At 41.5% G+C, this 25,860-nt stretch overlaps 1 protein-coding gene across 1 annotated transcript in view; it reads right to left on the bottom strand.

The window, feature by feature from the left end:
• The window catches only part of BMP6 (bone morphogenetic protein 6), a 197,628-nt gene that overhangs the window by 37,758 nt on the left and 134,010 nt on the right, over positions 1-25,860 (bottom strand). Inside the window, exon 3 of the mRNA XM_004388939.3 lies at positions 1,996-2,188. Coding sequence (XP_004388996.2) covers positions 1,996-2,188 — 193 coding nt within the window. The remainder of the gene's footprint in view (positions 1-1,995; positions 2,189-25,860) is intronic.

Below are 25,860 nucleotides of genomic sequence, written 5' to 3' on the forward strand. Positions count from 1 at the left end.
CAATTCTCCAATTCTCCCAGTGCTCCCATCTCCCTATGCACAAAAACGAAACACACCCAGGCGCCAACACTCTCGTCCTAGAAGGCGGAGAAGCTGCAGCTCTCAGCTTGGAGAGACAGTCATCAAAGGCTGGGACAGTTTGGGATTTTGTTTTTCAAACCCACTGTTGGCCTCAAGAAGTATGACACCACCATCTGAAGCGCAAGGCAGCTGCTCTGTTTTGGCTGGAGTTCAGTATAAACCTCAGAAATGTTCTGCTAGATCCTTTTTTTCATTTAATAATGAGAGTTTTTTTTTTTTTAAAAACAACAACAACAACAACAACAACTCTAGAGTCACAAAACTCTCAACCTACTGTTTCCACTACAAGGCTTTTCCTGCAAGACACAGAAAATCAAGTGTTCCAAATGAATTCCCAAGCAAAAAAAGGTGCTGGTGGGTTATTTCCACCAGAGAAACACAATGGAATAAATAATCAGGGAGACTAAAAATCAATGGCTAAAGTATTCCCAAAGAATCACTGAATACCAATTCTCTATGAAGTACAAAAAGAAGACAGTCTAGCAACAAATAATCTGTTTTTTAAAGAGGCCTTCAACAGGTAAGCCATTGGATATACAGACATCAGAAAACTTTCCATTTGTTTTGAAATTTTACTCCATTATAAAGATACCAAAATAGCTAGATTTTACTTATGATTTGACTATGCCAGCTAAAAATTCATGTATCACATAAAACACCATAATGCGTCCCCCCAAAGCCTGGCATCTGCCCTTCCTTGTCTATTGCCCCCATTACAGACTTGAATGCACAGGACCAGATGCTGGCGATGCTCTCTAAACTAAGATAAATCTTTTGGGAAGCCTGAACATTCGTTATCATTTAGTATGCATATTTGTGACAGACCCACACACACATCCATGAATTTAGGAGAAGCCAAAGTCATTCCAAACAATTGGAAATTCTTGGGAAGTCAACAGATTTTTAAAACCAAAAGCAAGAATATGAACTTCGGTTTCTAACTAGCAAATTTGGTTTAAAGCTAGCAAAGCCCTTGGAAAGTACGTAAAGGTGGGTTCCATCCCCCTCTGCACTCCGTTCCTTTAATTTTCATCCTCATATCTACCATGTAACTGTTAGACTATCGTATGATGTATTGAGTTTCTCCTCCTGTACTATGAGAACTGTGTGGTAATGCCCATCTCCTGTGCATCGTGTACACGATTCTTGCCAAATTACTAAACTGACCTTGAAATACTAGCAAAATTCAAGCTTACTTGGCTAACTTTTTGTGTACTACAGGTTTGAACTAACTGCTGTTATATTTCATACCGCTCATCCCCTCCTGCCCACCGCCAATAACCACATGGAAGTTTCTGTTTATTCCTAGGCAGCCCATGAATACAACTTGTTGCAACTCTTTTGTAAAAGGGTCTAGCCTCATTTCAGGAAACAAGAATAATATAGACATATGGGGAAAAAAATCTATAGTTTCCTGTATCCAAATGATGAAAAATATATTCAACACACACACACACACACATACTCACTAACTCAAAGCTAAACACATATTTGCAGAAATACATAGCCTTGTCTTCGCCCGAATTAGTATCATTTGTAAGCATCCTTATGTAATTTTTAAGTGTGGATTCATTTTAGCCAGCCTTCCCCATCATTCAAATGTGGGGATTAAACAAAACAGTAGGAACCATTTTATCCCCAATACATTATACAGTTCTCTGATCACATAAGGATGCTTAGTAAATATCATTCACTGACTTGCTCAGGAAAGAAAAGCTGTTTGGAAAACTTTCAACTTAGTAACAAATCATCTTCTTGCCGGCTACAGACTCCCACGAAGAATCAGCACCTCATCCTCTTCCCGTCCTGTCCTCAACTCCAAGCCACTTTCCACAGACACACATGGAGTTACATGATGACAGGGGAGAAACGGGGGCCAGCCCCACCCTCGGGGGCTTCCTCGAGCCTTCATACCTGTGCTGATGCTCCTGTAAGACTTGATAAATGCTGATAAGAAAAGTTTGGTTTTTAAAACTCCCCATAACACAGTCCTTGTAGATTCGGAATTCTGCAGCCGTCAGTGCTTCACCCTCAGGAATCTGGGATAAGTTGAACTTGAACTCTTTGTGGTGTCGCTGGCGAGGGGAGAACTCCTTGTCGTACTCCACTATAAGATTAAACAAGAGAGATTGACAACCATTGTTACTTGACTAAGTGCCACAGGCTCACCTCATGAACGTCCCCATGTTACTTCCTAAGTGGATTACCAGCCAGCAATGGCTTACAGGAGAGCCAGGGGTGGTGGAAAGAATATTGGCTACGCTCTCAGGCAGGCTTAGATTAAAATCCTTTATTTTATCAAACGCTTAAAGAAAATTCTTAAGACTTTAAATACTTTAAATATTTAGTTTAAACAGTTTGTACAAATGCATTAGTTAAGCTCTTGGCTTCAGGTTTCCTCGTGTATCAAGCAAAAAAAATCAAGCCCATTGCCACTGAGTCGATTCTGATTCATGGAAACCCCAGGTGTTACAGAGTAGCGCCGCTCCATAGGGTTTTCTTGGCTGTAATCTTTATGGAAGCAGATTGCCAGGTATTTCTTCCATGGTGCTGCTAAGTGGGTTAGAACCGCCAACCTTTAGGTTAGTCTAGCATAAACCATTTGTGCCACCCAAAGACCATTCTTCATGGGAATAATATGACTTCACTGGGGTGTTGTGAGAATTAGGGAACTAGTGAATAGGAACGCATCTGGCAATCCCGGCCCCAGTATTCCCTCCCGGCTCCTTTCCTCTCTCCTATTGGTTCTCCTTTCACCATCTGTAGTTAATGTGACCAGTGGTAGCCAGGAGCCAACTTGTGGTAGGAGGTTGGGGGATTGGGGGCAGGGCCAGCAGGGCATGTTGCCTGGGCCTGAAGCTTGAAGGGCCCTCAAATTCTGACTGCTGTTCAGGGGGCATTTTTGTTCAGTTTAGAGTAAAGCTTCACAGAAAATGTGGCCCTCACTAAAGCCCTCCTATACCTGGCATCTGAGGCTGACAGATTCGGAGGGGAGGGAGCCTCAGCACGAAGAAGCTGCTAGAACCTCCTTTTACCTGCCTGTAGATCCCAAGTATGAGAAAAAAGTCATGGGGGTAAATCACAAACGGGACACTTGGCTATTTTGCAATGCTCTCAATTGAAAAAAAAAAAAATGGAAAAAGATTGAGTCTAATTATTTTTTAACAAAATCTTTTCCTGCATGAAAGCAAATTATAGAAAACTGCAATTACTGATGATCATTTTTCAGAGTCAAGCTGCAGGTGTCTCTAGACAGTCCTTTGTGAGAGAAATGATATCAAACCTCAGATGTTTAACTCATAATCTTTGTAAAAGAAAAAAAGGAGTATTCTGTTGTTTCCCACCATAAGCCCCTGTTTTCCCTGTGACTTGTTTCTTAATGACAATCACGGTGAAATCTCATGAGCAAATTAATCCTTTATGGTAGCATTTTCCCAGGGCTCGTGGGTAGAAAAAAATATCAAATTATTTGCCACTTCCAACTTCCCACTGACTCCCACATGTATTATTGTGTATCATCACCAGAGAAAACTTTTGGAGATGTAGATTCTTTAAAAAAAAAAAAAAAAAAAAAAGTCATTAATGCTTGAGAAGAATCTAAGCCCTCAATGGCATTTGCAGAAGCTAAGGAAAGTTAAGCCAAGTATAAAACCAAAAAAAAAAAAAACCAAACCCACTGCCGTCGAGTCAATTCCGAATCTAGCGACCCTATAGGACAGAGGAGAACTACCCCATAGGGTTTCCAAGGCTGTAAGCTGTACGGAAGCAGACTGCCACATCTTTCTCCTGAGGGGTGGCTGGTGGGTTCAAACTGCAGACCTTTTGGTTAGCAGCCGAGTACTTAACCATTGTGCCACCAGAGCTCCTTAAGCCATGTATAAACTAAAACCAAACCCGTTGCTGTCAAGTTGATTCTGACTCATAGTGGCCCCATAGGACAGAGTAGAACTGCCCAATAGCGTTTCCAAGGAGCGGCTGGTGGATTTGAACTGCCGACGTTTTGATTAGCAGCCAAATGCTTAACCACTGTGCCACCACGGCCCCAAGCCACGTATACAAGGTCTTAAATAAAGCATTTCTGAAATGGCCATGTAACTATGCAACAAAACTTTTAGATTCAAGTTATCTCTCTTTGTACTTTGGCAGTTTAGAAAAAACAGTTCTGGCTTGTGTAAGAGTTTGAATATAAGTAGAAAGAGGTCCAGCCAGAAAGTAAATCATGGTTCAGTCCCAACCAGAAGGCAGGTTTTCTAATTAATGGCTCAGCATGAAAAGCAATATTGTTGGGAAGTTCACCCAAGGACACCCACACATGATGGCGGATCACTTTTCCCTAAAACTGATCTGCCTTTTAAGTTTGATATGTTATCGTCATTGGTTAAAAAGTGAATCAAATCTGATTTCCCAAAGAGACTTTCTAAAAAATAGTCACAGAGCCTTACTATAGGGCCTTTTGGGTGATTCACTGTTATATGGCTAAATGAAAATACATTCTTAAGATTCACTTGAGAACAGGCATTAGAGTTCTTCAAAGAAGTTTTCTAACTCTGTTAATATAAACAATTAGGGAAAAAAAAACAGACATGAAGCAAGATATAAGGCAGTAACTGTGAGATATTGCAGTTACAGGAATGGAGAAAGGGACAGAAATTCAAGTAAGTGAATATTGTAGTAAAGTCTTTGGAGAGGCGCCCTTCCCCCATGCCCAGATAAACCACACTTCCTGCATTCACATCCTTGGACGCTCCCTTCCCTTGGGCTGGCTCTGTGACCTGCTTTGGACCAACAGATATAGCAGAAGTGATGCTATATGACTTTAAGGCTAGGTCATAAGAAGCTGTGAACTTCCTTCCACTTAGATTTCTTGGAATGCTCATCTGTGGAAAGATAGCTGCTATGTGGAGCCCTGGTGGCGCAGTGGTTAAGAGTTTGGCTGCTAACCAAAAGGTCAGCAGTTCAAATCCACCAGCCATTCCTTGGAAACCCTATGAGATCACTATGAGTTGGAATCAACTCGTCAGCAACGGGTTTTGTTATTTACTTTCCTACTGTATTTCACGCTACAGATCACCCACTTCCTTCTTAAAACTCTCCTCCTTCTTTGGCATCTATGACTCTGGACTATTCTAGTTTTCCTTCTTATTCTTTTCTGATTGTTTCATTGTTTCCTCTTCATCCTCTCACTCCCTAGGAGTTCTGTAAAGCTCTGTTCGCAATCTCTTTCTCAGCAGCCCCACAGAGGCGACTCCAGCTATGATTCTATACTGACAAGTCCCAAACCAACCTGTCTGGTTCTGACCTCCCTTCTAACACCATTCCCACATTTCCAACTTGCTTCTCCATCTAGATGTCACACTGGCATCTCAAATTCAGTGGGATCAAACTGCTCACCATCCTCCCCAAACCACTTCCTCTTTGATATTGCAGCCAACATTTACCCAGACTAGATTCCTCAGTCAATCTCAACTCTTCCCTCACCCTAGGGCTCCACACCCAACTGATCAATTGAGCCTGGTCTATGTTATTTCCTCAATGTCTTTAGAATATGTCCCTTCTTTCCTTTTCCAAAGCCACTATCCTAGTGACAGCTGTCACTCACCCAAACTGTCACAACTGTCTCCTAATTGGTGTCCTTGCTGCCAATATTTCATTATCTTTACTTCCTCTGTTCAAGGCCGAGCACCATCTCTAAACTGACCTCCTGCTGCTCAAGTGCCATTAGGTTTGAAGAGTCCTTGGGTGGTGCAAATGGTTTAATGGGCTTGGCTGCTAACTGAGAGATTGGCAGTTGGAGTTCAAATCCACCCAGTGGTGCCTTGGAAGATTGTTGTTGTTAGGTGCCATCAAGCTGGTTCCGACTCATAGCAGCCCTATGTAAAACAGAATGAAACAATGCCCAGTCCTGCACCATCCTCACAATCATTGCTATGCTTCGAAGATAGGTATGATGATACACTTACAAAAAATCAGCCATTAAAAACTCTATGGAGCACAGTTCTGTTCTGACACACGTGGGGTCACCATAAGTTTGAGACTACTTGAGGGCAACTGGTATGTACAAAGTCCACTACCCTGAAACCTCCATGCTGTGAGAAAGCCCAGGCTAACCATGTAGAGAAGCTGCATCGAGAGAGAGAGAGAGAGAGAGAGAGAGAGAGAGAGAGAGAGAGGGAGCTTCTCTGGCCAGCCCTGAACCATATCAGCTGAGGCATCAGACATGTTACTAAAAAAAGCCATCTTGGATGTCCGGCTCTGTGGAGCCTTTGAATAAATCCAACCCCAGCCACTATCTGACTACAACTGCATGAGGGACCTACAGCAAAAACCACCCAGCTGGGCCCAGTCAATTCACAAAACCACAAGAGATAACTATACGTTGTTTTTACAAGTCACTAGTTTTGGGTGGTTTGTTAAGCAGTAACAGACAACTAACACAAGAGAGAAGAGAGGACAGGATAAGAAAGGAGAGGAGAGGTTAAGAGAGGGAGAAGAAGTGAAAAAGGAAGTCTGTGCATGCAATAAGGATTCTGCAACGCTGAGAGGCAATATGTATGACCAAGGAAGAATACTGGCAAATGCTCACAGACAGTTGTGGATAAAGAACCTAAAAGTAATAAAATAGAAGCACAGTTCAAAGGATTCCTTCTATTACAATGTGCAGTTTGAACTCATTGCCTCATAAGTCCATTTTCTCGTTTCTTCTTGACCGGGACAACATTATCTGAAGCACTCTGAACTTTCTTCTGCTTTTCCTTATCCATCTCTGAGGAGAGTCTCCTTAGCCCCCAAAGTCTCTGATTGCTACCAACCTCCTTTCAAGCTCTTTGACCAAGCCCTTTACAATACAGTCTTCTGAATCTCTGTATACATCTTAGCTCAAAACTGTGCCACCTTCCTCACTCTCCCCATGTTACCTCAGCCACCAATCACTGAAATATGCCTGAAACTTCTCCTTTCTCTCCCACTCTTCTGAATTTACACCATGTATCGGTACCATTTCATAAAAACGAAACAAAACAAAACCAGTTGCCATTAAGTCAATTCCAACTGATGGTGATCCCATGGGTGTCAGAGTAGAACTGTGCTCCACAGGGTTTTCAGTGGTTGATTTTTTGGAAGTAGATCACTAGGACTTTCTTCCAAGGCACCCATTGGTTAGCAGCCGAGCACATTAACTATTTATACCATCCAGGGTGTCTCATAGGATATAATAAATAAATAAAATTAAGTCACTGCCTATATGTGCATTTGAAGACCTCAGTGGCAAAACAGTAATGTTTCCAATGAGCTTAGCAACTCCCCCTTCAAGCTATATGGTTCTGGACAGTTCAAGGACTAGGAGAGGAAGGGAAGAGGAGAGAGGTGAGTCTTGAATTCAGACCTTAGCAACTGTTTTGTTGTCTCTAAGCATTTGGCTTATCAATCTGGTGGTGCCAGGTGTGTTATATAATTAAGGAGCAGCTAAGAGTGTTGAAGAAGAGTCAAACTGCCAAGCAGGTTTGAAACCCAGCTTCCCTTTTTGTTAACTGTGTGATGCTGAGCAAGATATTAGTCTACCTTTCACCATCAGTTTAAGAAAAATGACACTCCAAACATCAAGTGAGACAGTCTACGCAGAACAGGGAATGGCACAGGGTACGGCAATTGTTAGTTATGATAACCATTAGCCGTTATTTGATAATCTAGCTCCTCTGAGCTTGTATGCTTTTGCTGAGTCATTCAAATTACTCATGAGTCTATTGATAGGGTTGATTAGTGCTTCCTCTAAATTAGTTTTTTACACTAGAGAGATGTATTCTGTGAAAAGGTCTGTAAGTGAAATAACCGTTTTGAGTATAAGCCTTGGTGTCTGGCTATTAAACACAGAGCTGTGTTTTCTGAGGCAATGATCCTAGAATTTTTTATTTCAAGGACCAGTGACCAGTAACTTACCCAAGGTCAGTGACTTTTCTGTTTTCCATTTGTAAGGACAAGAAAACAAAGCAACAAGTTGCATTCTTTTAACTCTATGATTTCATTTCTAAAGTTCCTTTTAACACCAAAAATTTTTTTTTAATTTAAAAAAAGTAAGGACATAATTGAAGGATCTAATACAATCCTTTAAATTGAATAAATTCAGCTTTACATATGTATCTATAAAATTCAGTCTATTTGCTCATTCTGCCTCAAAGAAGAATTGGACCTTTAGTCACCACGTAAGAAACACAGCCCTAAGGAACAAAAGGTCTTGGTTTAAGATTAAAATTTTAAATTCTGTAACACTGATATATCACAAAAGGACATATGTAATTTATGTAAGTCATGTAATTTATGAGACATAATAAAGTATTGAGGAAACCACCACCCAACTTAAGAACGAGAACTTGACTACCAGTCACTAGTTGCCATTGAGCTGATTCCTAGACATTTTCTTATATGGTCACACTGCATAATCACACCTAACTAAATTAAAATAATGTTTTCATTTTTATTACAATCCTCTAACACCCAGTCCGTAATCAAATTTCCTAAATCATCTCAAAATTGTCTTTCTACATTTGGTTTATTGGAATCAGGAGCCAAACAAGTTCCACACATTACACTTGGTTGTTTCTTAAGTTTCTTTTAAACTAGCAAGCTAGGATAGAAAGAACTCCATTAATCCAATAATGAGTCTATATGAAAAACCTACCACAAACAATATTCTTAATGCTGAGACATTAGAACCATTCCTTTAAAGTCAGGAAGAAGGCAAGGATGCTCACTTTCAGTAACGAACTGGAGTTCAGTTAAGTACTGCTAAGATTAAATAATAGGAAAGGAAGAAACATGTTAGAAATTAATAGACCTTGTCATGGATTGGATTGTGTCCCCCAAAAATATCTGTCAACTTGGCTAGGCCATGGTTCCCAGTTTTGTGTAATTGTTCACCATTCTGTCATCTGATGTGATTTTCCTATGTGTTGTAAATCCTATTTCTATAATGTTAATGAGGTGGATGTGGCAGTTATGCTAATGAGGCAAGACTCACTCTACAAGATTAGATTGTGTTTTAAGCCAATCTCTTTCGAGATATAAAAGAGAGAAGTGAGCAGAGAGACATGGGGACCTCATACCACCAAGAAAGCAGCACTGGGAGCAGAGCACGTCCTTTGGACCTGGGGTCCCTGTGACTGAGAAGCTCCTAGACAAGGGGAAGATTGATGACAAGGGCCTTCCTCCAGAGCCGACAGACAGAGAAAGCCTTTTCCTGGAGCTGATGCCCTGAATTTGAACTTCTAGCCTAGTAGACTGTGAGAGAATAAACTTCTGTTTGTTGAAGCCATCCACTTGTGGCATTTCTGTTACAACAGCACTAGATGACTAAGGCAGACCTGATAAGAAAGTTTAGCAGGCTTGCTTCCCTGAGGTATTATTTAACTTATTCTGCTGTCTTTCCTATTTATTCTTTAGCATGTTGGCATTTGCATTCCTAAGTGACGTGGTTTGGTTTCAAGTACACTTGCTCTTGGAAGAAGGTAGGGAGAATTTCCTATCTTTCTTTTCAAGGTATGATCTCTACCTTGAACATCTGGTAGAATTTATCTGTAAGATCATCTGGGCCTGGCGTTTTATTTGGAGAAGATTTTTAATTAGGCATTCATTTTCCTTTAAACATACAGGAATATTCAGGCTATCTGTTGCTCTTTAAGTCAATGTTTAAACATCACATTTTTTCTAGGGGTTTGTCACTATGGTTGATTTTAAAAAAATTATTGCCATAAAATTTTTCAAAGTATTCTATTATTTAATCTCTGCTCACTCTATGATTGTTTTTCCTTTTTCATCCTAATATTGCTTATTTGTGTCTTCTCTTTTTATTGATTTGTTTTACTACAGGTCATTTTCTTTTTCTTTTCTTACTACTGCTTAATTTGATTATAATAAAAACATTTTAACATAGTATTTTCTGAATAGCATCCTAGTAAATCTGAATTATTTCAATTAAAGCTGTGTAGAAAAAAATAAGGACACCACCTATTTTAACTGAAAAATACAAAAGAGTGAAGAAAGAGAGGGAGGGAAGAGACTAGGGCAATCTTTCTATTTAATATATTTTATTTTAAGAGTAATCACATATTTCTTATTTTCTCACAGACTGAACTCAGCCTCTGGTTAATTCAGTCTAACCCGAGGTAATTACATTCATTCCACAATGAATTCTACATTTTCCAAATGTTTTATGCTTCCACACACCAAACTTGAGGCTCTTAAAAAAAATTACAATTCCATCAACTTAGGTACACAATTTTTTCATGCACTGGCAGAAGATGATTTAATTTTAGGCAATAAGGACAGTTCTAGCTATTCTTCCAAGGGTTAGAACAACGGTAGCCTTTTACTTTTATGTTGCAAACATATAACCTTGAATGGTAAACTTGGTTGAACTCTCCAACTCACTTTTTAACCACAGTGGCAGGAAAGACTTCAGCCCTCAGGGGTAACCAAATATTTATAAATATTTGTATTAATGTTCTATGAGAATCCACAAATATCAATAAGGATCTATTTTCCTGGCTACCATGCTCTAAATGATTTTTTTCTTTACTTTTTATTTTAAATATAGACTCACAAGTACTTGCAAAAATAGTAGAGAGGTCCTGTGTACCCTTCATCCAGCTTCCCCCATGGTAACAGGAAACTGACATTGACACAACACAGCTAACTAAACTACAGGTTGTACTCTGATTTCACAAGTATTTGCATTCACTTGTTTGTTTTTGTTTTTTATTTTTGTTCTGTATGTGTGTATATCATTATTTGACAATTTATCTCATGTGTAGATTTGTATAACCACCACCACAATCCAGACAAACAGCTGTTCTGTCATCACCAAGAACTCCCTTGTGCTACCCTCATATTCCAAATGACTTTTTAAGACTAGATCTTGTTTATATAAAGAGCTTTAGGATCAGCATTGAGTGCCTTCATATTAACGACGGTAGTAAGGGTTAACCAAGTCATTTTTAATTTTTGAAAAATCATTTTAAAACCATTTTTATACCTCAGTATAGGTATTAATGTCACTTTTGGTTAGGAAGAAGCTCAATAGATGCAACTCTATTATTTTACTATGGAAATAAGTAGTAGGCTTTAGTTAACATGAGGGAATACACTCAGGCACCTAAATCAATAAACCCATGACAAGAGGAAAGACCTAAAAGGAAAAATCACAGCCTTGATAGCATCTCATTAATATCAAATAAGCACAAGTGTGCTCATTTACGAGGATTGCTATGAAGAAGCCATCAGTCCACATTAGTAAAAATCAATATACACAGTACACATTTGTTCACAATTAAGAAAAAGTTTAACATCTTCAGTCAAAACACAGATAGGACAGCATAAAGAGAAAAATAAAGACTCTCTTACATCTTGTTTTTCAACAGCAAAACAATAATGAACAGAATATCCTCACTAGGACTAAGGGAAGAAATTTAAGTCTGTATTATTATATCAGATTGTAAGACTGTAACTCCAAGGAATGATTGTCAAGTGTTTTAAATTACTTATATATGTAAACATTTTCTTAAAAGACTAGTAACTAAGAGATACAAGACACAAGTAAAAATTAAACATCAAAACTAGTTTGAAGTAATTAGATACCACTGCTTCTCATATTTTCTGTTCTTCATTTTAAATTGGTTTTTTAAAAGTTTTATTGTGGTAAAATATATAAGAGAACATTTGCCATTTTAATCATTTTCAAGTGTATGATTCAGTGATATAAATTACATTCACTATGTTGTACAAACATTACCATCATCAATTTCCAAATGTTTTTCATCACCCTAAACAGAAATTCAGTATTCTTCAATTAATAACTCTCCATTTCCCTCCTTCCCCCAGCCCCTGATTGTCTGTATGCATTTACTTATTCTAGATATTTCATATAAGTGGGATCATACAATATTAGTCCGTTGGTGTCTGACTTATTTCACTCAGAATAATGTTTTCAAGGTTCACCATGTTGTAGCATATTATCAGAACTTCATTTCTCTTTATGGCTAAATAATATTCCACTGTATGGATATATCACACTTTGTTTATCCATTCATTTGTTGATGGATACTTGGGTTGTTTCCACGTTTTGGCTATCGTGAATGATGCTGCAATGAACATTCGTGAACAAATATCTGAGTTTCTGATTTCAAATTCTTCTGGGTACATATTGAGGAGTAAACTTGCTGAGTCATATAGAAATCCTATGTTTAACTTTTTGAGAAACCACCAAACTGTTTTCCACATCAGCTGTACCATTGCACATTCCTGCTTGCAATGGACAAGGGTTCCATTTTCTCCACATTCTCATCAGCTTTAAATTGCTTCTTAAAATAGTAAATTATCTTTCATAGCAGTGTCTCCTAGTCTGATAATAAGGTACTCTGTTTTATTAATGTAGAGATCTGAAATAAATCAAAATGAATAGTAAGAGGAAGAACTCCTTTAATAAGGATCTATTATTACTCATATGAAAATCACAGAATATTTGCAAAAAAAAAAAACTAAAGCTGCAGTAGAGAGATCAATCCCACTTGTTTGTTAATTGTGTAAAGAATATGTTTTCTGATCTTACAACAGGGCAATGAGGAGAAAGGGGGAGAAGAGATACTGCTTTTGACCCAAGGCTGCCCAATGTCTCGGTTGAGCATGACCGTCTTTCTCTGAACTAGGTGGACAAACCAGTTCGGACTTCCTAAGCTGGTGAAGGAGAGCCTGTAGCTGAACCGAAAATGTTGTTGCATGATTACAGGCTGGCACGCTTTCACAAAACGCTTTTGAATCCTGCCAACTCAGAATCTTAAAAGAAACTTCCTGGTATAATTTTATGAAATTTTAAACAGAAAGTTTAAATACTAAGAGACCAATGAGTTTAAGTGTGTCATATTAAAAACAAAAAAGAAAAGTGAAATATTGTACTCTAGTAGCGTCAGAACCCGTCTATACCCACGGGGTGGGGATGAGAATCAGGATCAGCACAAAGCTGATTCCTATGAGGTGGTGGTCAGACATACCTCCACTCTCCAACTTTTTCACCATTTCTGACACCAGCCATCCCCACCATGGAACTCTCTACTTCTCTGCTAAGTTCAATAATTCATTGCAATGGCCACACATACTTATAGGCCATACTCCTGATGATATGGTTTATTCAGGAAGTAGCAGGGTACAACTCGGGATCAGGATCAACTTGGAAGTAACAGGATACAACTCAGGAGACAGGATACAGCTCTTCAGTCAGGACAGCTTCCAACCAAGACAGCTCTCAGCTTCTTCTTGAATGTGCCTGCAGGCAGCCCTTCTCTCAGCCATGCCCTGCTTAGGCAAGTGTTATAGTTCTTTAGCTCCACTGACAAGTGCCCAGAGGCACCTGACCCTGCCAGCAAGCCTCCTGCCAAAGGCACTCATCTCCTCACTCTGTGAGTCGGCAAACCCACTGCAGTCACCTCATGCTGATCGTCTGGTTCCCGCCACTCACACTGCTGCTGCCGTTTCTCTGTCACTGGGCTCTGCTGTGGTTGCCACCGTCTCTCACCATCTCATGTCATCTCCAGTATTACAGCTCTCTCTCTCTCTCTCTCCTGTGTCTAGGTGGTTCTCGATACAGGGACCCTGAGTCCAAAGGTCACACTCTGCTCCAGACTCTTTTTGACGGTAGTGAGGTTCCCCTTAATCTCTGTGCAATTGGCCCTTATGTAAGCCTACTTCTTGTCAATTTCAAGTCATGGCTCTCCCACCAGACCTAATTAATCAGTAGCCACAGTCCCTTAATTGGCACAGTAATCGACTAATTCCCGAAAGGTCACTTAATCCTATTGGGTGGTTTTAAGCACCCTATTCACATAGTAGACTAACCAATCCCTCGTAAGATTGTGGCCCAGCTAATAATTTTTGGCAGAATTATAAACCCAAGTCCAGAAAGGCCACATATAAGAGATACCTATTGCACTGCAAATGTCTACATCACTATGCGCTATCTGATATTTTGGTGTTTCTCTTTATTACTTTTAAAGTTACTCCTATTAATCTAGCAGTTAAAAAGTATACAACTACCCAAAATGTCATTAATCTCAGTGTCACTGAGGACAGTGTATCTTGTTAATGCTCAGAAGGAATAAGACCTACTTACTCTAAAACTCCACCACCCATCTATCAGTTTGTTGTACTGTGGTGGCTTATGTGTTGTTGTTGTGATGTCAGAAGCTATGCCAATGGTATTTCAAATACCAGCAGGGTCACTCACGGTGGACAGGTTTCAGTGGAGCTTCCTAAGACAGACTAGGAAGAAAGGCCTGGTAATCTACTTCCAAAAATCAGCCAACGAAAACTTTATGGATCACAGCAGAACACTGTCCAATTCCCTTGCTTTGGACCCATCACCAGGAAGGATCAATCACTGGAGGAAGACATTATATTTTGGTGAAGTAGAGGGCCAGTGAGGGTGTGGGAGACCCTCGGTGAGACAGATGATGTAGGACCAGGCAATGTTTCATTCTGTTGTACACAAGGTCACCATAAGTCGGAGTTAACTCAACAGCAGCTATCTATCTCCTCTAAAATTATTATCAATTGGATAAGTGGAGAAAAACCATTTGTATTAATGATCTTAGACTATACCAAAAAAAATTGTACTGTATAAAATGAGGGGCTAAATATAGCTACTTGGATATTGAATGCATCTCAACAAAATGTTTTTAAAGAATGCCATAAACGCTATGGGTACATTTTAATCATCAGCCAATACGGAAAATAGGACCTCTTGAAATTATTCAGTCTGAAAAGTTTGCAGTGTATGATTCCTCATGTGTAGGTCTAGTTGTTTCTCCATCATTGTCTTCCTCTTCTTCCTCTTCCTAGTGCCCATCTGTTTACCCCTAAGGTACTCTTCTGAGATCATCTTGAAATCATTCCCATTTTTACTCCTGCGTTGGGCATAGTCATTTCCATGGTCGTCAGAGTCTGCATCCGAATGCTGCTCTCCACCTGATTCCTGTTCCATTACTTCCGGCTCCTTCTTCTACCTCATCACATCCTCTTTATCCTCATTTTTTATTTTTCCTCGTGGTCAGACTTCTGCTGCTTTCTGACCTCAAATTTCTTTGCTTCAGTTGGCCTCGGGTGCTCTGTGTTCATGTGTGCACAGCGGCCTGAAGGGCTCCATGAGCCCAAGCCTGACATGACGGGGAACAGAAATGATTCCTTCCTCCAGTTCTGAGCTGAGGGATGGGGACTGGCAAGCTACAGAAGACAGCAAGCCGCAGAGGCTGGGACCCACGCATAGGTAATAAGCACCTGCTTGCATCTCTGCTGGCCAAAGCGGGAAGAAGCTCGCAGCTATCAGTGCAATTGGAAGAATTAATCCAAGGCACATGCTTTCAAGTGAGCTACGTCCTCTTGCTGCTGTTGCTAACTGCTGTCGAGCTGGCCCCCAACTGATGGCGACCCCATGCATGACGGAACGAAATGCTGCCCAGGCCTGCACCATCCCCAGGATCACTCACAGATCGGACTGTTATGACCCATAGGATCATTGGCTAGGGATCAAACCCAGATCTTCCTCATGGGAGGCGAGAATTCTACCACTGAACCACCAATGCCCCTCCAAACTGCTACATCGACCCAAATACCTCACTTCCATCTAGAAAAACCTGACCATCATGTGGTTCAAGTTCTATTTTCTTCTCGGTTTCCTTTTGCCTAGGAATTTCTGAAACTTCCTCCCTTTTTAGACTCCCTTCCACCATCTTTTCTTTCCTCTTTTCCCTTCTGTCTTGCTGTTTTTATTTTATTCTTTCCTACTTTCAGCCTTTCTTTTCCTTTTCTTTCTTTATGTTTTTATCAAATTTTATTTTCATTATTTTTAGTGCTTGTTGAAAAAACTGCATCTTTAAAAGCTCATTGCCGTAGTCAACCACAGGCCCCCTCTTCTTTCTTTGTTTATGTGGGTGCAGACTCAAAGAGGTGTAAGAATTCTAAATTTGAACTTGAACAAGAGGTGTAAGAATTCTAAATTTGTAACTTTATTACTAGTTGTTACGAAGATATAATTGTAAAATTAGTTCAGTAGCCTGATTCACAATATTTAAATATTTGGACATCTGGTATTTGAGCCTCTGATTGTACTTTTGCCCTGAGCCATGCAAATGTTAGGAGGAGGTCTGCTAGGTTCCATATATTCCATTAAATCAAGCTTGTAGATTGCATGGAGTCCCTGGGTAGGGCAAATAGTTAATGCACCCAGCTGCTAACTGAAAGGTTGGAGTTCAAGTCCACCCAGAGATGCCTTGGAAGGCTTGGCAATCTACTTCTGAAAAACCAGCCATTGAAAACTCTGTGGAGCACATTTCTACTTGGACCCACATGGAGTTGCCACAAGTCAGAGTCAACTTGATGGCAAATGGTAACGGGAAGATTATATAGTAAAATTATTCTCTATCTTTAACAATTTTTGGCCAGATTTACCTTTAAACAATTGTGCGATAGGCAATTTGGACAATAAATTTGCCAACTTCTCATTGTACTATCATCAATTTTTGCTTCAAGTGTTTTGAGATTATTACATGGCATGCATTCAAATTTAGAATTGTTATATCTTCCTGGTGGATTGAATCAGGGTCATCACATGGCTCTCTTTATATCCAAGAATGTTATTTTGTCGTTAAGTTGATTTGTCTAGTTTTAATATAACTACCGGCTAATTTCCTTTTGGTTAATATCTGCCTGTTAAATATTTTTCCATTTGTTTACTTTCAAGATTTATGTATCTTTATTTTGTAGGTTTGGCTAATGTAAACAGCTTACGGAAGGTTTATTTTTAATCCAATATGAATCCCTTTTTTAAAATTAATGTTATTGAGGAGCAATTTAGACAACACAATGTGAATACATTCACACATATATTTCAACAAGTTTAGACAAACGTATACACACACCCAACTAAGTGCCACACAGTCAAGAAGTAGAACATTCCCACGACTCCAGAAGGTTCCCTTGGCCCCTTGCTAGTGAGCCCTACCCCACCCCCAGGCAATCACTGATCTGCTTCCTGTCTCTATAGTTTCTAGAGTTTGATTAAAAAATGGAATCATATAGTATGTACTCTTTGTGTCAGACTTCTTTCAGTCAGCACAATGTGTTTGAGAGTCATCCATGTTTCATAGTATATTGGTAGTTTGGTTCTTGTATGTTTGAATTTTAGGTAACTTTTGATTGAAAGTCATCTTGAACACCTAAATAGGTGTTTCTTTTCTCCAAAAAAAAAAAAAGTACATTTGCTTTTGTGAGCAACCAGGGGACACTACCAACCTGGAACCACTTGACCTCCTTTGAGGGTCCCCACTTAATGCGGGACCCTCAGGGACGGCTCTCCCTCCTGCCCTGGCCCCCAACCCAGTCTCAGAGTCAGCGGTACTACTGGCATTTGCACTCACACAAACTCCAGCTATTATGTTTGTTTGATCACAGAAACACACTCGGGGTAGTCCTCAAAGATGTCTTGAGTCCCTGACACTCATTTAAAGACATATTTGCTTTCCTTTATCCTGGATCTCATCATGTTTTAGCATGGAGGGCCCTACAGATGACCTAGTCTGCTACTTCCAGAATCGCAAGTCTTTATCTTTTATGTTTAGAAAGTTCCATTTGAGACACATTCCTCTCAACTCTAAAAATCCTGTAAAATCAGCCTAATGTTTCAATGGTTTACATAGCATTTTCATGCACCTTATCACATCTGATTCTCAGAATGGCCTTGTAAGGTGGACAGAGCAGATATTATTATCACCATCATATCAATGAGGAATCTGAGGTCGAAGGCAGTTAAGTGGCTTCCCTGTGCCACTCACTTTTATGATTTCAGATGTTATCTTTATGCTGATCCTCCCAAATTTCAATCTCCAGCCCAGCGTTCTCCCCTAAGGGACCTGTTTATCTCATGCCATATGCACATCTTCATCCAGATGTCCCTTGTCCACTTGAAGCCAACCTGTACAAATGATACTCACTGTCTCCCGCCATTAAACCTGCTCCTGTAACCCTACCTCTGTCCATGTGGTTGTGAGCTGCTGTCAAGTTGGCCCCCTACACAGTGATCCCATGCGCAATAGAAGGAAATGTTGCCAGGTCCTGTACCATCCCCATGATCGGCTATGGATTGAATTGTGTGATCCACAGAGATTTTATTGGCTGATTTTCAGAAGTAGATCACCAGGCCTTTCTTCCTAGTCCATCTTATTTTGGAAGCGCTGCTGAAGCCTGTTCAGTATCATAGCAACATGCAAGCCTACACTGACAGACAGATGGAAGCTGTGCGTGAGATACATTGGCCGGGAATTGAATCTGGGTCTCCTCCATGGAAGGCGAGAATTCTACCACTGAACCACCCACCTTGGTTACCTCAAACTAGCCACTTAATCACCAACTCCTGCTGATTTTACCTTTTAGGACTGCACTGTTCAATATGCTGGCCACTAGCCCCAATATGGCTATATTTACATTTACATATTGTCTTAGTTATCTAGTGCTGCTATAACAGAAATACCACGAGTAGATGGCTTTAACAAAGAGAAATTTATTTTCTCACAGTCTGGTAGGCTAGAAGTTTAAATTCAGGGAGTCAGCTCCAAGGGAAGGCTTTCTCTTTCTGTTGGCTCCGGAGGAAGGTCCTTGTCGTCAATCTTCCCCTGGACTAGGAGCTTCTTTGCACAGGAACCCCAGCTCCAAAGGAAGGGCTCTGCTCCTGGAGCTGCTTTCTTGGTGGTATGAAGTCCCCACTCTCTGCTTGCTTCCCTTTACTTTTATCTCTTGTAAGATAAAAGGTGGTGCAGGCCACACTCCAGGGAAACTCCCTTTACATTTGATCTGGAATGTGACCAGAGCAAGGGTGTTGCATCCCACCCTAATCTTCTTTAACCACAAGCAGAGATTATGATTTATAACACAGATTTTTGGGGGACACATTTCAATCCATCATCCGTATTTACATTTAAATTAGTTGAAATTAAAAATTCAGTTCCTGAACAATTTAGTGTTCAACAGACACATGTGATTGGTGGCTACGATATTGGACATCACGTTATCCAACATTCCCACCCTCTCAGAAAGTTTTAATGGACAACACTATTCTAGAAGTTTCTTAAACCCATGTGTCCTGCTCCTTTTATCACCTCTGCCCCTAGTGTCCCCGCCTCTACTTTTGACCATCATCCATTCTCCACACTGCAGCTGGTATCACAACCCCAATCTGACAATGTCCCTTGCTTGCTTAAAGCCCTTCCAGCTACATTCCTTGACTCCCTTCCAGCCTCATCCCTCATCTTTCCCTACCTTAAACTCTACTCCTGGGAAAGAGTAAACTGCTGTTTTTCTGACCACACTCCCAGAACCATGTGCCTTTGCTTTGTTACATAATCCCCTTACCCTAAAAGACCTTCCCTTCCCTCACCTCTAGGATTAAGACTTTTACGGGTCTCAAATTTTGAAAATGCTTTGGTGCCCCTATATAATCTTCAATTAAAATAGTTTATTACTGCCATAAAATAAGCATAGGTACATTAAAGTTCTTATTTTCCCCATAATTATTGCTTTAACACTTGGGTGAAAAATACCAAACTCTTTAGGAGTCCCTGAGTGGTGCAAATAAGCACTCGGTTATTAACCAAGAGGTTGGTGGTTTGAACACACCCAGAAGTGCCTTTGAAGAAAGATCTGGCGATCTGCTTCCAAAAGGGCAGAGCCATGAAAACACTATGGAGCAGTTCTACTCTGTACACATGGGGTCACCAAAAGTCAGAATTGACAGCAAGTTTTTCTTTTCATTCATTTAAAAGTGTTTCTGTTTCACGAGTACCCGAAGCATGTACCTGCAATGCTGATTGGGTAATGTAGCAATATTTTTAATCTTCTTTTAAGATTTGATTCCAGGAAGCCTTACTTCACTGTCTTCCTCCACCCCTAGTTGGTTTGGGTTCCCTTCACTCTATGTTCCCACAGGGTCGCATACAAATCTTCAGCACTGCAGTCCCACCTTTTCCCATCTTATACTGTTCAATCAGCTCATGGGCCTACGTCACCTGCTAGACTATAAGCCCCATTAAGGCAGGGTTCATCCATGTTCTCTTTCACATCCCCAACTGAGGGCCTCGTACATGGCACTCAAGAATGTGTATTGAATGAATGCATAAGCCACGACTGAGGCCTGCTTTGAGCTCTTTCCTGGGCTCCTAGTATCCCCAATGGCTACAAGGAGCCAGGACAGAACTTAGGCTGCTGACTCCAGCCTCAGTGGCAGTTCTCCAGAACACCAACAGCTGAACAAGTAGGCCTACTCAACAGATGGAGTCCCTGGGTGGTGCAAAGGATGAATGCACTCGGCTGCTAACCCAAAGGTTGGAGGTTGGAGTCCACCCAGAAGTGTCTCAGAAGAAAGGCCTAGTGATCTACTTCTAAAAAATTAGCCTTTGAAAACTCTATGGAGCACAGGTTTACTCTGACACACATGGGGTCACCATGAGTCAGAGTCAAATGGAAGGCAACTCATTTACTCAACAGATCTGTAGGATTTGTTTCTTTAAGCGGCAGCAGTATCCGCCCAGAATATCAATTTGCATACTGCTTTGCATTCTGAGTTCCAGATGTGAACTCCAAGCATGTTAAATTTTAAAAAGAAAAGAAATTAATCCGTTCAAATCACATCAATTATACTCAAGGCATATCACAAGGTCAGTATGCCCGAGAAAAATGCAATGGATTTTTAAACCAATCTATTTAACCACATCCTGAATTCAGAGAAACAGACCTCTGGCAAGCTCCCCACTCCCTTCCTTCTCTTTCATTCTCTTTTGCTCTTTCTCTCCATCCCTCCTTCTTAGTCACTGACTCTCAGAATCAAAGCCCAAGGGGCTGCTGATTGTCGATCAGGGCTTAGTCATAGCCTACTCCAAACACAAGAGCACTTAGTTGAGCACCCTCTTACCCAGGGCCAACCCAGGACATCTGAGCAGGATTGGATTGGGGAATCAATGGGTGCCTGAGTGAACCAGGCCAGCACAGCATCTGGCACATACCAAGCTCGAAATGAGCACTTGCTGAGTCTGAAAATAAATGAAGTTACTAATCCAGAGGAGTTGCAGAACAGAGCAAGAAAATGTGGTGCAAACAGTTAGCACATTTGGCTGCTAAATGAAAGGTTGGAGGTTCGAGTCCACCCAGAGGTACCTTAGCAGAAAGGCCTGGTGATCTACTTCTGAAAAATCAGCCATTGAAAACCCTATGAAACCGAGTTCTACTATGACACTAACGCAGACGCCATGAGTTGAAGTCAACTCCACAGCAACTGGTTTTGGTAGACTGTTAGTAAAAAGAGAAAGGGAATACCTCAAAGGTTGACATATTCAGAAGGGTTACAAGAGAGACTGAAAGCAAGCAAAGGGAGGAATTCTTTTTTTTTTTGGTTTATTGCTGTAGTTTAAATGAAGTTTACATTTCAAGTTAGTCTCCCATACAAAAATTTATACATACATTGTTATGTGACCCTAATTGCTCTCCCCGTACTGTGACAGCACACTCCTCCTTTCCAACCCTGATTCCCCATGTCCATTCAACCAGCTCCTAACCCTCTCTGCCTTCCCATCTCACCTCTGGACAGAAGCTGCCCGTTTAGTCTCTTGTATCTACTTGAGCTAAGTGGCACACTCCTCACGAGTATCACTTTATGTCCCACAGTCCAGTCTAATCCCTGTCTGAAGAGTTGGCCTCAGACATTGTTTTAGTTCTGAGCTGATAGAGAATCCGGGAGCCATGGTTTCTGGGGTGGGAAGAATTCTTATTAAATGGCTTTCAAATGTTTACTTCTTTGAAATCAGCAGTCTAGTATGCAGGAAAACACACGGGGCCAATAGGCTGAAGACATGAGATGAAGACGCAGCAGTGTCTCTTTCTAGCTGTAGGACGTTACCTGGCCTTTTAGTCTCTTGCAGCATCTACAGACTGGCCATAACTTAGGGAAAGGAACGTATTATAATTTTATCACATACTGGAATGTAATATCAATTGGCCATTTATTATGGATTTGCCTGTGTTTACCGATTTGGTGACCCTGCTGTAGATGGGGGTTAGTGACATCTATCCATCCACAAGGAAGTGGGAGAGGTAAGTGAGATGCCGGGCACTCAAGTGATCTATCAGGATCACTCGGATCAGGTTCCTTTGCATACACCCGTCTTAGTCTCCTAGTGCTGCTGTAACACAAATACCACAGGTGGGTGGCTTTAAAGAACAGAGATTTATTTTCTCACAGTTCTGCAAGCTGCAAGTCTACATCAGGGTCTCAGCCTCGCTGAGAGCTGCCTTGTCGGTAGGCCCGGCATTCCTTGGTTCTTGGTGATCCTCACCTGGTGTCTGTCTTTCCCAGTACGTACCTGTATCTAATCTGCTCTTTTCATAACCCAGAAGTGATTACGATTAGGACACACCGTACCCTGATATGGCCTCATTAACGTAACAAAGAAACCCCTATTTCTAAATAGCATCTCATCGGCAGGTATAGGGGTTAGGATTCCAACACATAATTGGCGGGGAGGGAGGATACAGTTTAGTCCATAACACCCTTACCTGGCCAATAAATTCTACTGCTTCACATTAAAACCTCTTCAGCAAGACAGTGACAGACCGAGAGAAAGAGAGAGAAACATGGAGGGAGAGATGACGAGAGAAAGAGAGAGATGCAGAGAGAAAGAGAGAGAAAGAGAGCGAGACATGGGGGCAGACAGATGAAGTGAGAGCACGAAAAACCTACAAGATGGAAAATCAGCCCTTGAATAATTGACTGCTGAACTATGTTGGGTTACAGTCTCTCTCACTGGGTGGCAGCGTCAATAAACACCGAACCCTGCCTTTCTCCGCAGTGGACTCTTGACCACGACCATAAACTATTTGGTTGAACTAAACGTTCAAGTTTTGAAAGTTAAAAGTAACTGACAGGCCAAGTCCTTGCTCTGGTTCCCAGGATTACCCGGGTTTCACACTCCTATCAAATTACACGGCATCAGATGACCAATTATTATTCCCCATGCAGAGCAAGTGTGCCAAACTCAGGACACGGGAGAGTCCTTTCTCATGATCCCTTCCAACCCTGCTTGGGTGGGATTGGTTCAGGTCGGCCTGACTATGGGGAGCTGAAGGAGCTGGATTTCTAATCCGCAGCATCTGTATGTGGCCCCCTCTTCACCTCCACAACACCCACACAGGGCAAATGGTAAACACACACACACACACACACACACACACACACACACACACACAGGTGCGTTACTGCAGAGGTTCGAATGCCCCTGGAACGTTTTCCCCACCAGGGCAGGGGTCTTTGTTCTGTTCCCTGACATATCCCAAGCGCCTGGTACATAATAAAGGTGGCTGGATGCACGAACAACCCACCCAGAGCCAATGGAGCTGCCCTTATGAAGCGCAGACCACTGGCCCAGGAGAAGCACCAGGAAGGATACCAGAGCCTTTCTTGACTAGACGAAGCCCTGCAGTTACAAACTGAGATGTGACAAAGGATGCAGAGCGATGCACTGCACTTGTGTTTTATGCCCAGGGGTTCTCATCAAGAGAGCAGAAGAATGCCACCACGGGGTGCAAGGATGTCTCTTTCCCTCGCACGGCTGTGTGATGTGTACACATACAGGCAAGAAAAACTATTCCTTTCCTGTAACAGACAAAACTTGAACCCCCCCCTCCATAGCCTTGCAAAAACACAACACAACGCTTCTTTCAGAACCATTCTCAGTGTGCATCTTTCCTTTTCTGGGGCGCAACCCCTCTTGGCACCTCTGGAGCAACAGCTATGCTAGCATGTTTAGCCCTATTTGCCTCCAAGTGTCTGTGGGAAAAGGCAACACTTCATCAGTTCACAAACACTCTCCAGGATCCAGTATTTAAGTGTATGACTTAGACAAGGCACAAAAACCTACAAAAGGCTTGAGAGCGTGAGAGAGCACAGTGCCCCATCACTGCCCTCTGTCTGTTCCTAAAATAAAAAAAAAAATCACATCATTTTCGAGTTTCACCAAATAATCCTTTCCTGAGCAATGGAATTTCTTGGGCAATTTTATTTATAAGACCACAACTGACAACAATCTATCAAGGCGTTTGGGGCTGCTTTTACTCTTAAGGGAGTCCCCAGTTAACAAGTGGTTAATGCCACGGAAAACTCTACGGACACAGTTCTACTCTGCACACCGGGATCTCCATGAGCCGAAGTCCACTTGATGGCAACGGGGTTTTTTACATTTTTTTTTTTTACTCACAAATGACGATGGATAGTTGAAAGACAGAAAGACAGAAATAAGCTGGGAAACATTCAAGTGTGACAGATTGGTGGTATGCGCTGATTTGTATTTTCATTTGGCTTTAATTTACTAATTAACAAACGAGGCAAGAAAACATAGTTGAGTGGAGTTGGAGGCTTATGCTCCCACAGAAGTCTTCGGTGAAGTAATAATCTTGCATTTGTTACTCTGCAGTAATTTCCATGTCTAACATAGCCTTGCCATTTCGCTGCAGGATTAAATTGAGGAAAAACCAGGCTGGAGAAGAACATTCTTAGCCAGCATATATCTGAGGAAAGGGAGGGGGGAGGCAAAAGGAACAACAGAGTGACTTGCCAAGGGTTTCTCAGTTACTCTCGCTCTCTCTTCTAATTCAAAACATTATCCTTTATTATTGGTGTAGCACCAGAAAGCACATTCTTTGCTCCAGCGATTCACTTCATTTTCCTGAGAACACAGTGGGCAGAGTATCTCGGTGTAAAGTTACCGATTTGTCTCCAGATTAAGTTCAAGCTAAACTGCTCTCTTAACATTTCGTTTTCCCTGAAGCACAGCGGGTTCACATGGCGGGTGGGTCCCCTGCCAAATCACAAGATCTTGGCTCTCTCAGGATCTCCAATCACAGATGGATGAGAGGAGCAAACAGGCATTTCCACAGGTTTGGGGAACAGGTGAGGAGAGCTATAAAGACTGATGGGGAGGCACTGAGGACACTGACCCCTGTTTGCTCGGACTGACACAGACTGATTTACTTGGACCAACAGTCTAACCTCCTCAGGGCACTGAAAGTCTAGAGTCATGGCTAGTAAGACAAAGACAGGTGAGAGGATGTAAGCAGAAAGGGGGCTGTCCAGGGACTCCAAGGTACAGCCCACACGAGCCAGGAACCAGAGTACGAAGAAGGAAATCAAGCACGCAGTCATGGGTAGACCAGCACACCAGGGCTGGAGTCTAGTTCCTATTTGGTGGTAACTGCCCTAATAATCATTGTACTCTCAGTCCAGGTGGCTACGCGGCTGGTGCACACTTAATAGTACTACGCACTCCTTCTGGATTCTCCTACATTAGGAACTTTCCCTTTCCCTTCCTTCTCCCGTTTGGTATTGTCGATCGTCAGTCAACCCTGGTCAAAAGGAGAGCAAGAATGAGGACATTGGCAGTTCACCGGTAGAATTCTCACCTTCTATGCAGGAGACTTGGGCTCAAGTCCCAGTCAATGCACCTCAGTGCAGCCACCACGCATCTGTCAGTGGAGGCTTGCGTGTTGTTATGATACTGAATATGTTTCAGTGGAGCTTCCAGACTAAGAAAGACTAGGAAGAAAGGCCTAGTGACCTACTTCTGAAAATCAGCCAATGAAAACCCTATGGAGCACAATGGGTCTGGTCACCATTAGTTGGGGGCCCAGTTGACATCAGCTAATAACAGCAGC

This window comes from Trichechus manatus, unplaced genomic scaffold, assembly GCF_000243295.1.
Source record: "Trichechus manatus latirostris isolate Lorelei unplaced genomic scaffold, TriManLat1.0 scaffold00223, whole genome shotgun sequence".
Taxonomy (NCBI): domain Eukaryota; kingdom Metazoa; phylum Chordata; class Mammalia; order Sirenia; family Trichechidae; genus Trichechus; species Trichechus manatus.